The 14,272-nt window shown below is 38.8% G+C and overlaps 1 protein-coding gene across 10 annotated transcripts in view; it reads left to right on the top strand.

Moving 5' to 3' along the window:
- LOC125236886 (calpain-B) overlaps nt 1-13,587 on the top strand; it is an 88,254-nt gene extending 74,667 nt beyond the window's left edge. For 9 of the 10 annotated variants that reach the window (XM_048143799.1, XM_048143803.1, XM_048143800.1 and 6 more), the window contains 4 exons: nt 390-517; nt 1,964-2,085; nt 10,314-10,387; nt 12,483-13,587. In XM_048143799.1, the coding sequence (XP_047999756.1) occupies nt 390-517; nt 1,964-2,085; nt 10,314-10,387; nt 12,483-12,565 (407 nt within the window). In that variant the 3' untranslated portion in view covers nt 12,566-13,587. Of the gene's footprint in view, nt 1-389; nt 518-1,963; nt 2,086-10,313; nt 10,388-11,427; nt 11,512-12,482 lie in introns of all 10 variants that reach the window. The other variant, XM_048143797.1, reaches the window with a different exon arrangement.
- The last annotated feature ends 685 nt before the right edge of the window (nt 13,588-14,272 follow it).

The following is a 14,272-nucleotide window of genomic DNA, read 5'->3' as shown; positions in this document are numbered from 1 at the left end:
AAAAGTAGCCTATGTCACTCTCCATCCCTTCAACTATCTCCACTTAAAAAATCACGTCAATTCGTCGCTCCCTTTTGCCGTGAAAGACGGACAAACAAACAGACACACACTTTCCCATTCATAATATTAGTATGGATGGGAAATTGTGTGTGCCTGCTTTGTCCGTCTTTCACGGCAAAACGACGAAATGACATAATTTTTAAGTGGATATAGTTGAAGGGTTGGAGAGTGACATAAGCTACTTTTTGTCTCTTTCTAATCCTCCACTTCGAGCGAAGCCGATTTCGAAAGCTAGTATCGCAATATACTAAAACTCGTATTCTAGTTCTCGCACTGTGTTAATAGGCCCTAAATTTAAGACCCTTAGTTAAATATGCGTAAATTTTCAGAGCTCAAAGGCCAAGGATTCTCCAAAGATGTGTGCCGAAGCATGATCGCGATGCTCGACAAGGATAACTCTGGCGGCCTTGGTTTCGAAGAGTTCAAGTCACTGTGGATTGATCTGCGTAACTGGAGGGTGAGTTGATGAGATCATTGTGGACTAAAAGCCCAGAGCTGACAGACCTTCCTCATTTTCTCAAGGATGAAACTTCGGGATAATGTAGAGTTCGTATCGACGTTTAATGTCTGTATTAGAGATGGGCCGAATATGGACTTTGCCGAATACGAATATACGGCCGAACATTCGGTTCAGCTCTTAGAACATTCGGCCGAATATTCGGTTACGCCATATTTTTAAGGCGGATGTTAAGATTAAAACTATTAAGTGATTGATAATGGTTAATACATATATTGTGTTACTACAACTATGTTCTTATGATTTAGTGGATAACTAAAACTTAGTTAAAACAACTGTGTACTCTTTTCAACTCTTAAACTACGGTTTCTTAACTTTTTTACAAAACAATTGTATTTATTATTTGACGCATTGGTAATTACATATAATTATCTCTTTTAGTAGTACCTTAAAAAGCTACTAAAATAGGAGCTTCGTAGAATAGGATGTAGAGTAGAATACGTAAAATCTTCATTAGTTATTTACTTTGTTTATTCGGTAAATATTCGGCAATGCAACCGAATTATTCGGCCGAATACGAACATTGAAAAACTTGCCGAATATGCCGAATACCGAATATTTACCGAATATTCGGCCCATCTCTAGTCTGCATATTACCTAGTTAGGCCCGTCGGCCATTTTTTTGCTATAAGGTTTTATTTGAATAACATTAACATTCCTTAATATTGCTGCAATGTCACAAAATTCCAATTTTGTTTTCTAAGCTTGGTATACTTGCTAAGAGTGGCACTGAAACCTGAACAGTTCCATGTGCTCTGACTACCCCTTATGGGAAAACAGGCGCGAGTATGTATATGACGATTTAAAGGTTCTGCATACATGCATCGTATACGTATATGTACATGTGTGTGTGTATGCATAGCAAAACCTTTATATATATATATATATATATATATATAAATATTATACATATATCTAAAAACTATGAGGTATTTTAGCTTGATAAGTGTATGGGAGCCTCGTCTGCCAACAACCACACTGGTTTGGCAGAAGATATGTAATAGGGTTAAGCTTTACGTTCTGAATAAAGGTTTTTTTTTTTTTTTGTGGTCAATTTCTAAATAGCACCAGATTAACATACCTACCCTCTTATTCATAAACGGCCAAGAAGTTCGTTTGTCCCTTTCCGACGTATTGGTGTGATAGAAAGGGACAAACGAACTTTATTGGCTTGATAACTATAGTGTACGTTTATGAATAAGGGGGTTTCATTCTTAGAACAAATTAATTTATCCTCGTAGAAAATAATTTAATCTGTATTTTTTTGTAGACACACTACTATTTTAACTATTTGGGTTTCAGGGTTTCAGTTCATGGACGCCACAAAAGTGTCGTACTTCGCGTTTCTATGAACATTTTTTATAAAATGTACGTTTATTTCTACAGGCTGTCTTCCGCCTATACGACACTGAAGGCCGTGGCGCCATCCCTGCCTACCATCTGCGCGACGCCATCCATTCGGCTGGTTACACCGTCAACGCACACACACTCAACGTACTTGCACACAGGTAACATTCTATATCTAACATCGAAAAACTGCGGGGCACTTCTGCACGGGAAGCATGGTCGCGCGATAGACGATAAAATATCAGGCCGTCCCTCCCTATCGCACTATTAGTAAGTGCGATAGGGACGGCCAGATGTTTTATCATTTATCGCGCGACCATGCTTCCCGTGCTGGATGAGATTAGCCCAGGACCGGGATAAGTGGCGTACACGAAGGGAGGCCTATGCTCAGCAGTGGGAGATTAATCGCTGAAATTATGATGATGATGAACATTCTATAATATCTCTACACCTTATTAGACAATGTCGCCGGCGGCGTCTGTCTGTGTGTTCGCGATAAACTCAAAAACTACTGAAGTAATTTTGCCCTTGTTCCTCGTAGATAACCAAGTTTGATAACTGGTTTGGTATGAAGAAAAATAATTGTTCTTAGCTAACTGGGTTATAAAATAGGATATAATATCTCTACACCTTATTAGACAATGTCGCCGGCGGCGTCTGTCTGTGTGTTCGCGATAAACTCAAAAACTACTGAAGTAATTTTCCCCTTGTTCCTCGTAGATAACCAAGTTTGATAACTGGTTTTGTATGAGGAAAAATAATTCTTCTTAGCTAACTGGGTTATGAAATAGGATTTTTATTTTCTACAAGGTAATTTTCATGAGGTTTTCATCAATGAATAGAGTTCTTGAGGAAGGTTTAGGTATACTAGTATAATTTGTTGAGATTTTTTTTGAATTGGTAGAAATATGACAATATTTGCTAATCAAGTCTGACAGAATTCCGCTGGCTTCAGGCGATCAGGTCGATCGTAAACGATAATCGATCGATAATCGAAAACGCTGCCCAAACCATTTGAGCTATATCAAAACAATGTACGGCGAACTTGTGTCTCTGTCATCTCTATAAAAATAAATTAATAGTTTAAAAAACACTATAAAACACGCTTTTATAAATGCACGTAAAAGCCAAAAATAAATTATGGATCGTTCAAGTTGTCTCTATTTGTGAGCTGAAGTTTAAAAACTATGTGCTTTTAATTATAATATTTGATTGTAAAAGCGTGGGGCGCTGGAACAGGAAAGACTTTTTGTATAACCACAGAATATATAAGTATAACTTGCTGATAAATCAAATTATGCTATGTTACGGGAAGGAGGTTACACAGATTGACGCGCTAACTGGAGTTGCAGCATGACTAGTAGGTTCTACATTAAACAGTCAAATCAATTAAAAGTCAGTGTTCAAATTAGGTACCAGTTTGTCGAACTCAGACAAAATATGCGCTAGTAGCGAGGAGAGTCGACAGTCACCGACACTTAGAACGCCGCTTTTTTCCGGTAATCAAAGTACAAAAGGGGAAAGTGTCTACAGTGACAGGATGCAGAGTTCTTGTTCGTGGACGAGATATCTTTGGTTCTCTTTGGTAACCCTTAGGCGGCATATGTAAACGTTATGTTCTTATGCAACTTCATTCGCCAGGAAGTTCGAATTAGTATTTGTTTACAAGAAAGTCTTTACTGTTCCAGCGCCCCACGCTTTTACAATCAAATATTATAATTAAAAGCACATAGTTTTTAAACTTCAGCTCACAAATAGAGACAACTTGAACGATCCATAATTTATTTTTGGCTTTTACGTGCATTTATAAAAGCGTGTTTTATAGTGTTTTTTAAACTATTAATTTATTTTATACTTTTTAGTCATTAACACTTTCGCTACCAAGAACCCGACTGTCGGGCACACCGCTCGTAGAAGCGTAGCCGATTACATGGGTTTCCCCGTATGTAGCGAAAATGTCGTAGCGCCGCGTAGAAGCCCGGTTTCGAAAGTGTTAATAATGAAATAAATACCTTTTAACATTTATACATAAAATTATTTCAAGTAGGCGGATTTTACATGCCATTTGTGGCTTAACGTGTACTTATTGCTAATTGCTACTTAATAATAACTAGCGGCTACCTTCTTATTACGGTATTATCATAAAAATGTTTATACCTAATAAGTTATCCGTAAAAGATAGACAATATAGACATGTGCCATCGCGGACTTTTTGAAGACATTAGAGAGACATACTTTCGCCATACATTGTTTTGAAGCTCTCAGCTAGTGGGATTTTGTTTGACTCGATTAGAAAATATTGTCACATTTCAACTAATTCAAACAAAATTTAAGTATTTCTTTTTTGCCGAGCCCCCCTTTATTTGCACTTAAGGGTCACAGGAAAACCATTACCCAACTTATTTTAAATACAACGTTGATCTTTATTTTATGCGGGGGGCTTTGCCCCCCGAACCCCCCTTTGTTTGCTCTGAAAGGTAACAAGAAAACGCTAACACAACTTATGTTAAATACTACGTTAATTTTTCTTTTATGCGGGGGGCTTCGCCCCCCGAGCCCCCCTTTTCGTTACTCTTAAGGGTAACAAGAAAACCCTAACCCAACTTATTTTAAATACAACGTTTATCTTTCTTTTATGCGGGGGGCTTCGCCCCCCGAGCCCCCCTTTGTTTGCTCTTAAAGGTCACAAGAAAACACTAACCCAACTTATCTTAAATACTACGTTGATCTTTCTTTCATGCGGGGGGCTTCGCCCCCCGAGCCCCCCTTTGTTTGCTCTTAAAGGTCACAAGAAAACCCTAACCCAACTTATTTTAAATACTACGTTGATCTTTCTTTTATGCGGGGGGCTTTGCCCCCGAGCCCCCCTTTTCGTTACTCTTAAGGGTCACAAGAAAACCCTAAACCAACTTATTTAAAATACAACGTTGATAATTCTTTCATGCGGGGGCTTCGCCCCCGAGCCCCCCTTTGTTTGCTCTTAAAGGTCACAAGAAAACGCTAACCCAACTTATTTTAAATACTACGTTAATCTTTCTTTTATGCTGGGGGCTTCGCCCCCCGAGCCCCCTTTTCGTTACTCTTAAGGATCACAAGAAAACCCTAACCCAACTTATTTTAAATACTACGTTGATCTTTCTTTCATGCGGGGGCTTCGCCCCCGAGCCCCCTTTGTTTGCTCTTAAAGGTCACAAGAAAACGCTAACCCAACTTATTTAAAATACAACGTTGATCTTTCTTTTATGCGGGGGCTTCGCCCCCGAGCCCCCTTTGTTTACTCTTAAAGGTCACAAGAAAACGCTAACCCAACTTATCTTAAATACTACGTTGATCTTTCTTTCATGCGGGGGGCTTCGCCCCCCGAGCCCCCCTTTGTTTGCTCTTAAAGGTCACAAGAAAACGCTAACCCAACTTATTTTAAATACTACGTTAATCTTTCGTTTATGCGGGGGCTTCGCCCCCGAGCCTCCCTTTGTTTACTCTTAAAGGTCACAAGAAAACGCTAACCCAACTTATCTTAAATACTACGTTGATCTTTCTTTCATGCGGGGGCTTCGCCCTCCGAGCCCCCTTTCTTTACTCTTAAGGAACACAAGAAAACCCTAAACCAACTTATTTTAAATACAACGTTGATCTTTCTTTCATGCGGGGGCTTCGCCCCCCGAGCCCCCCTTTGTTTGCTCTTATATGTCACAAGAAAACGCTAACCCAACTTATCTTAAATACTACGTTGATCTTTCTTTCATGCGGGGGCTTCGCCCCCGAGCCCCCTTTGTTTGCTCTTAAAGGTCACAAGAAAACGCTAACCTATCTTAAATACTACGTTGATTTTTCTTTCATGCGGGGGCTTCGCCCCCCGAGCCCCCCTTTGTTTGCTCTTAAATGTCACAAGAAAACGCTAACCCAACTTATCTTAAATACTACGTTGATCTTTCTTTCATGCGGGGGCTTCGCCCCCCGAGCCCCCCTTTGTTTGCTCTTAAAGGTCACAAGAAAACGCTAACCCAACTTATCTTAAATACTACGTTGATCTTTCTTTCATGCGGGGGGCTTCGCCCCCCGAGCCCCCCTTTGTTTGCTCTTATATGTCACAAGAAAACGCTAACCCAACTTATCTTAAATACTACGTTGATCTTTCTTTCATGCGGGGGGCTTCGCCCCCGAGCCCCCTTTGTTTGCTCTTAAAGGTCACAAGAAAACGCTAACCTAACTTATCTTAAATACTACGTTGATTTTTCTTTCATGCGGGGGCTTCGCCCCCCGAGCCCCCCTTTGTTTGCTCTTAAATGTCACAAGAAAACGCTAACCCAACTTATCTTAAATACTACGTTGATCTTTCTTTCATGCGGGGGCTTCGCCCCCGAGCCCCCTTTGTTTGCTCTTAAAGGTCACAAGAAAACGCTAACCCAACTTATTCTAAATACAACGTTGATCTTTCTTTCATGCGGGGGCTTCGCCCCCGAGCCCCCTTTGTTTGCTCTTAAAGGTCACAAGAAAACACTAACCCAACTTATCTTAAATACTACGTTGATCTTTCTTTCATGCGGGGGCTTCGCCCCCGAGCCCCCCTTTGTTTGCTCTTAAAGGTCACAAGAAAACCCTAACCCAACTTATTTTAAATACTACGTTGATCTTTCTTTTATGCGGGGGGCTTTGCCCCCCGAGCCCCCCTTTTCGTTACTCTTAAGGGTCACAAGAAAACCCTAAACCAACTTATTTAAAATACAACGTTGATATTTCATTCATGCGGGGGGCTTCGCCCCCCGAGCCCCCCTTTGTTTGCTCTTAAAGGTCACAAGAAAACGCTAACCCAACTTATTTTAAATACTACGTTAATCTTTCTTTTATGCTGGGGGCTTCGCCCCCCGAGCCCCCTTTTCGTTACTCTTAAGGATCACAAGAAAACCCTAACCCAACTTATTTTAAATACTACGTTGATCTTTCTTTCATGCGGGGGCTTCGCCCCCCGAGCCCCCCTTTGTTTGCTCTTAAAGGTCACAAGAAAACGCTAACCCAACTTATTTAAAATACAACGTTGATCTTTCTTTTATGCGGGGGGCTTCGCCCCCCGAGCCCCCCTTTGTTTACTCTTAAAGGTCACAAGAAAACGCTAACCCAACTTATCTTAAATACTAAGTTGATCCTTCTTTCATGCGGGGTCTTCGCCCCCCGAGCCCCCCTTTGTTTGCTCTTAAAGGTCACAAGAAAACGCTAACCCAACTTATTTTAAATACTACGTGAATCTTTCTTTTATGCGGGGGCTTCGCCCCCGAGCCCCCCTTTGTTTACTCTTAAAGGTCACAAGAAAACGCTAACCCAACTTATCTTAAATACTACGTTGATCTTTCTTTCATGCGGGGGGCTTCGCCCCCCGAGCCCCCCTTTGTTTGCTCTTAAAGGTCACAAGAAAACGCTAACCCAACTTATTCTAAATACAACGTTGATCTTTCTTTCATGCGGGGGGCTTCGCCCCGAGCCCCCCTTTGTTTGCTCTTAAAGGTCACAAGAAAACGCTAACCCAACTTATCTTAAATACTACGTTGATCTTTCTTTCATGCGGGGGGCTTCGCCCCCCGAGCCCCCCCTTTGTTTGCTCTTAAAGGTCACAAGAAAACGCTAACCCAACTTATTCTAAATACTACGTTGATCTTTCTTTCATGCGGGGGGCTTCGCCCCCGAGCCCCCTTTGTTTGCTCTTAAAGGTCACAAGAAAACGCTAACCCAACTTATCTTAAATACTACGTTGATCTTTCTTTCATGCGGGGGCTTCGCCCCCGAGCCCCCTTTGTTTGCTCTTAAAGGTCACAAGAAAACGCTAACCCAACTTATTCTAAATACTACGTTGATCTTTCTTTCATGCGGGGGCTTCGCCCCCGAGCCCCCCTTTGTTTGCTCTTAAAGGTCACAAGAAAACGCTAACCCAACTTATTCTAAATACTACGTTGATCTTTCTTTCATGCGGGGCCTTTTCTTTACTCTTAAGGATCACAAGAAAACCTTAACCCAACTTATTTAAATACAACGTTGATCTTTCTTTTATGCGGGGGGCTTCGCCCCCCGAGCCCCCCTTTGTTTGCTCTGAAAGGTCACAAGAAAACGCTAACCCAACTTATTTTAAATACTACGTTAATCTTTCTTTTATGCGGGGGCTTCGCCTCCCGAGCCCCCTTTGTTTACTCTTAAAGGTCACAAGAAAACGCTAACCCAACTTATCTTAAATACTACGTTGATCTTTCTTTCATGCGGGGGCTTCGCCCCCGAGCCCCCTTTTCTTTACTCTTAAGGATCACAAGAAAACCCTAAACCAACTTATTTTAAATACAACGTTGATCTTTCTTTCATGCGGGGGCTTAGCCCCCGAGCCCCCCTTTGTTTGCTCTTAAATGTCACAAGAAAACGCTAACCCAACTTATCTTAAATACTACGTTGATCTTTCTTTCATGCTTCCCCCCTCGAGCCCCCCCCCCCTTTTTTTCTGTTCTTATCTTCCGGCACCATCATCAGGCCTTGAAACCTAATCGTAGTCATAGTTCATTACAAGACTTTTCTAAGAAGCCCAAAAACAGCTATGATACGATGTTCCATCATGTAGTTCCAGTTCATATCTTCCGGCTCCATCATCAGACCTTGAATTCTAATCGTAGTCAAAGTTCATTACAAGACTTTTCTAAGAATCCCAAAAACAGCTATGATACGATGTTCTATCATGTAGTTCCAGTTCATATCTTCCGGCTCCATCATCAGACCTTGAAACCTAATCGTAGTCAAAGTTCATTACAAGACTTTTCTAAGAAGCCCAAAAACAGCTAATGATACGATGTTCCATCATGTAGTTCCAGCTCATATCTTCCGGCTCCATCATCAGACCTTGAAACCTAATTGTAGTCAAAGTTCATTACAAGACTTTCCTAAGAAGCCCAAAAACAGCTATGATACGATGTTCCATGATGTAGTTCCAGTTCATATCTTCCGGCTCCATCATCAGACCTTGAAACCTAATCGTAGTCAAAGTTCATTACAAGACTTTTCTAAGAATCCCAAAAACAGCTATGATACGATGTTCTATCATGTAGTTCCAGTTCATATCTTTCGGCTTCATCATCAGACCTTGAAACCTAATTGTAGTCAAAGTTCATTACAAGACTTTTCTAAGAAACCCAAAAACGGCTATGATACGAGGTTCCATCATGTAGTTCCAGTTCATATCTTCCGACTCCATTATCAGATCAGCTCAACAGTACCATATTATTGTATTGTCATCGGAACTACATATAGCTGCCAATTTTCATTACGCTACGACTCCTGGAAGATGGTTAAATTAGCCTCCGCAGATTCCATTACATACATAGTTACATACACGACGACCTAATAAAAGCGTGTTAAAAAGTCCGCGATGGCATATGTCTATCTTTTACGGATAATTTACTATGACCATTTTTATGATACCAGACAAAAAATGGCGCACTACCGGAAACCGGATATTATCATAACCGCCTGCTTGTGTGGCAACAACCCGCATCCGGGCAAAATTCATGAGTGCCTACCAGTCGGGTTCTTGGTGGGAAAGGGGTTACACATGACGGAAGACTATCGGCATTTTCAAAAATTAACTCGCTGTCAGTTTTGTGACTATAACTAAGCATGAAATTTGTTCAAAAAATGTTTATTTATTTATTTATTTTAATGCTTAATTATCGTATTACGTTAATTTTGGGTCCCAAATTCTGGAAATGCCCCTATATACATCTCGAATAGAATTCATTTACAAGACCCTACGGCAGCGGTTCTCAAACTTATTTTCCCATGGAACCCTTTTAGAAAGTAAAACATCTGACGGAACCCAATTTTTTTTTTATTGCAATCTTTTATTTTAATTTAATAATCAATCATGATAGTAAAATCTAATCACTAGATTCTAATGTGAGGTTATTACATGAAACTGTTTTTTATTTTTTAACAATTGGTGAATATTTGGTTTTATGGAAGACACTTGTAGTTGCATATCAGGTACCCAAAATTCCCTAGGGGTCCGCGGAGCACACTTTGAGAATGGCTGCCCTACGGGATTCATTAGGTTTGAGATATGTACCTTCTCATTTTGAATATGCCTTTTTAACCCCCGACGCAAAAACGAAGGGGTGTTATAAGTTTGACGTGTCTGTCTGTCTGTCTGTGTGTGTGTCTGTCTGTGGCATCGTAGCTCCCGAACGGATGAACCGATTTAGATTTAGTTTCTTTTGTCTGAAAGCTGAGTTAGTCGGGAGTGTTCTTAGCCATGTATCATGAAAATTGGTCCACTATGTCGCGGTCGGGGGTTTTTTCAAAATTAAAATTTTGTGGTCATTAGACAAACTCACCATAGATATCTAACTTTGTTTATATCTAATAGATACGGCGGCCAAGACGGATACATCCAATTTGATGACTTCATAATGTGTTCCGTGCGACTCAAGACCATGATCGGTAAGACTTTTTAAACACAATTGGCATATTCTCTGCTTTACTTAGATATATATCAAAGGTAATCATTTTCTAGGCGTAGGCGAGAGGCTGGCAACCTGTCACTGCATGTCACAATTTTCGTTTTCTTTCAACATTTTGATTGCCAAGAGTGGCACTGAGACTATAGTAGTGACGTAGTTACACAGAAACGTTCCAATCCATCTGAAATTGTCATTGAAATAAAAGACTTGTTTTTCATACAAGGTCTAAAACTTAATGACAATTTCATGTGGATTTCTGCGTAACTACGTCCGTTTCATGTGCTCTGCCTTCCCCTTTATGGGATACAGGCGTGAATATTTTTTCTAAGAAAGTGGAAAATAAAATGTTAGGGCCTAAGGATATCTAGCGTCTGAGCGTAGCGTCGAGTCAACTGTATGGCAAAGCCAGACGCCGCGTCATAATCGTTTTGGTATAAATATACTTTATCTTATCAAAAAATACTTCTAAATATCAAATTTCAGCAAAGTATTTTCTATAGCTACTTGAATTTTTTGCATGAAGTTTGTGTATGTGTTATATTAGTTGGTCCATGAGTAACTTAATATATTTGATTCTACTGCATGAGCCAGTCACAAGTATTTGTCACATGATTAGAAGCCAGAACTAGTAATAGTAGTTAAGTACTTACATATTTAAATCATCGAAATATGATAATTTGTATTTTATTTTAAGAAAGTCGTGACATAATTTCTTTTAAAACCAGCGGGTGTTGCACACTAGTTGGATAAACTTGCGCATCGGTGCGTCCCTACCGCACTTACAAATAGTGCGAAGAGGACGGCCTGACGTTATAGCGGTTATCACGCGACCGTGCTTACCTGCCAGGCCAAATAGTAACTTTATTTGATTCTGGAAATACTCAGACATTGTATAATATTTCTATGTCAATGTTGTATTTCGTTACTGTTTTAAAACTTATCATATTTCGATGACCTGTCTTCTCAGTAGGCATGTTTCGTGTACTAGTCTCATATTACATGTTATTATAATAAATCCAGCTAACAACGAGCCCGTCGAGAATCTCGAACGCGAGTTACAGTTCAACCCGTGAGCCGAAGGAATCCTCGCGCAAGGACAAAGAAGTATATTTGTAAAACGTATATTAATCATGAACCGAAAATATTAAAAACTTTGCAAAGTATTCAAGTCTATATATTATAAATAAGCACAAGCATTTGTGACACTTTTTTTGTAAAGTACCCATCAGGTCGTAACGCCGCCGGTTGAAGGTTTTGCCTTATAACTGTTTCCTCTGTATTTTTCTCTCAAATGTGATAAAAAACATTGTATGTAACTCAGGAGGTAAGGACATTAAAGACTTGTGTTTATTATTCACTCCTGCCTGCGGCAGTCGTGGATAATAACGCGCGTCTTTAATATCCCCCTTACCTCCCTTGTTGCACAATGTACTATTATTTTAAAGTCAGTCAAGTTCCAATTTTTATGAGAGCTTTGCAGCTCCGATATATTTGATGGCGACTGTAATAAGTACCTAATAATGCAATTGGAAATAATGATTTTGCAGAGTTATTATATTTTTGGTTCGTGATGTTCAATCGCAATGGATAAAAGCTGCAAGGAATATTTATTAAGGTTTTATGCATAGACAATTTAGATTGGCAATTTAAAATAGGCGAATTATGGCCGATTTAAAACAGAAAATATTTTATCGGTTGTCTACTTTCTGCATAACGCCTTTTTATTCATTTAATAATAATAAATTATTGATTAATATTAAAATGTATCTGTAAGACACTTAAAGTGACATTAACTTCCTTACAGCCTTTTGAACGAAAATATAGTTTGCTACTGTAAAATAAAATAAAATCCTAAAACAATTATAATTATTATTTACATGTTTTTTTTTTTAGAAAATACTGTTAGCAAACTATAAAGCACCATACAGCAACGAAATCTGAAAATACGTATTTTATACTTTTTATTACTGCTATATCGCTTTATGTATTTTCCTTTTTCGTTCCTCATCCTAACACTAACTAAATCTCCCCCCGCCGTTATGAGATATAAAACCATTTTTTTTTTTAATTTTCAGAAACGTTCAAGGGCAGATCATCAGGCGGTGAATACGCTACGTTCTCGCTCGACGATTGGCTGAATCGCACAGTTTATTCATAGGGAAATATGCCTTAATACGTACTTTAAGGACTAAGCTTAAAGAGTACATCGTACAATAGGCCGCCATCTTGTAATGGCGTCTGCCGAAAACCTATATGTCGACTTCCATGCCTGTATTTGGTATCAATAAAATGGCCTAAAATATACTTACATTATTCAATATTACATTGTTACTAAAAAAATCTAAATTTAAAACTCATGTAATATGAAGAATTACTGTGTACTCTTTAAGACATGCATATTATTATGTACAAGTTTTCTTCCAATACCTCAATGTTATTACGATAATTTTACGAATGTAGATATGTCTATAGCATCACTTTTATAATTTAACGAAATATATTATAACCCATATGTAATATATACCTATGCTAATGCCTTAAATACTGATAGAAAAGCATTTTAACTTTTATAATAATACATATTACATAATACTTTCTAAAATATGTGATGCTATAGTTATATTAGTGATTTCGTCAACCAACTAAAATTAATGTTTAAATTAAACGATATACTAAATAAGCTTTAATCGGTGATAATCTAAGTCACAAAATAACTTTCTTTATATCGATGTATTTCTGTGTATTTCTTCACTTTTAAAAATGGCATTTAACATTCAAAAGTTTTTTAAATTGTAATATTTAACTTCATTTCAAGATGCTTTATTTATTTTATTTTTTCGTAAATATATTTTGAATTATCTAACAGGTAATAATCGGAATCCGTCGCTATATATAGAAATAGATAGATGTGAGATTTACAGAGATAATAAACTAATTTTATAGCTACATATTACAATCAGTATTTTTCACCACCGATGCCCATTCCAGAGAATTAGGTATATTTTTCGTAAACGCTGTGCGATCAGTCGTATCACTCATGGTTAATTTTATTTCAATATTTATTGTTGTTGCACCATTATGACATTTTCAATGCATTTTATTGATTATATTTTGTATTTGTCGATTTTTATTTTTGATGTAAAACTTCAGATCTGAATAAAGTATGTTTTTTATTCATCATTTGCTTGTTTTGTACTGTTACTATAAGAATTATGAATCATGAATCATTGGGTCCATAGCCTAGCAAGCGAAAAATTCTAACATTGAACCACGAACGTAGCAAGTGCTTCGGTAAGTAGAAACTTGAGCGTTGTGAGGGTTTCAAGGCACGAAGATTAAACAAATTTTTCCACCGAGTGAAACACAACATTCTTCAACACACAAACACGAGGGAAATACTATCTGTAAAACATAAAACTAAATAAAATCCATCAATTTATTAACTCGGGGTTTGCCAGAGAGCTATGGAGCGCAGCATATTTAGGTGTAAAATTAAGGGATCGGATCCGGAACACCACGCTGCGCTCTAAGACTCAAATAATAGACGTAGCTCGGAAAGCGGCTAAGTTGAAGTGGGACTGGGCTGGCCATGTCTACCGAATGCCGGACGACTTGTGGGCCAAGATAACCACAGAGTGGGAGCCCCACGAGTCAAACCGGGGATCCGGCAGACCACACCGGCGATGGCGGGATAACCTGGACTCATTTTTGATTGGCTGGCCAGAAATAGCACTAGACAGAGAAGATTGGAAAAAGAGGGGGGGAGGCCTTTGCCCAGCAGTGGGACACAGTAGGCTCTGAATAATAATTTATTACCTACATATATGATTAAAAATCCGCATATTATAAAGATTCTACCAGCTAT

Source organism: Leguminivora glycinivorella, chromosome 20, assembly GCF_023078275.1.
Source record: "Leguminivora glycinivorella isolate SPB_JAAS2020 chromosome 20, LegGlyc_1.1, whole genome shotgun sequence".
Taxonomy (NCBI): Eukaryota; Metazoa; Arthropoda; class Insecta; order Lepidoptera; family Tortricidae; genus Leguminivora; species Leguminivora glycinivorella.
The sequence above is the reverse complement of the archived record's forward strand: the minus strand, read 5'-3'. Positions and strand labels throughout refer to the sequence as shown.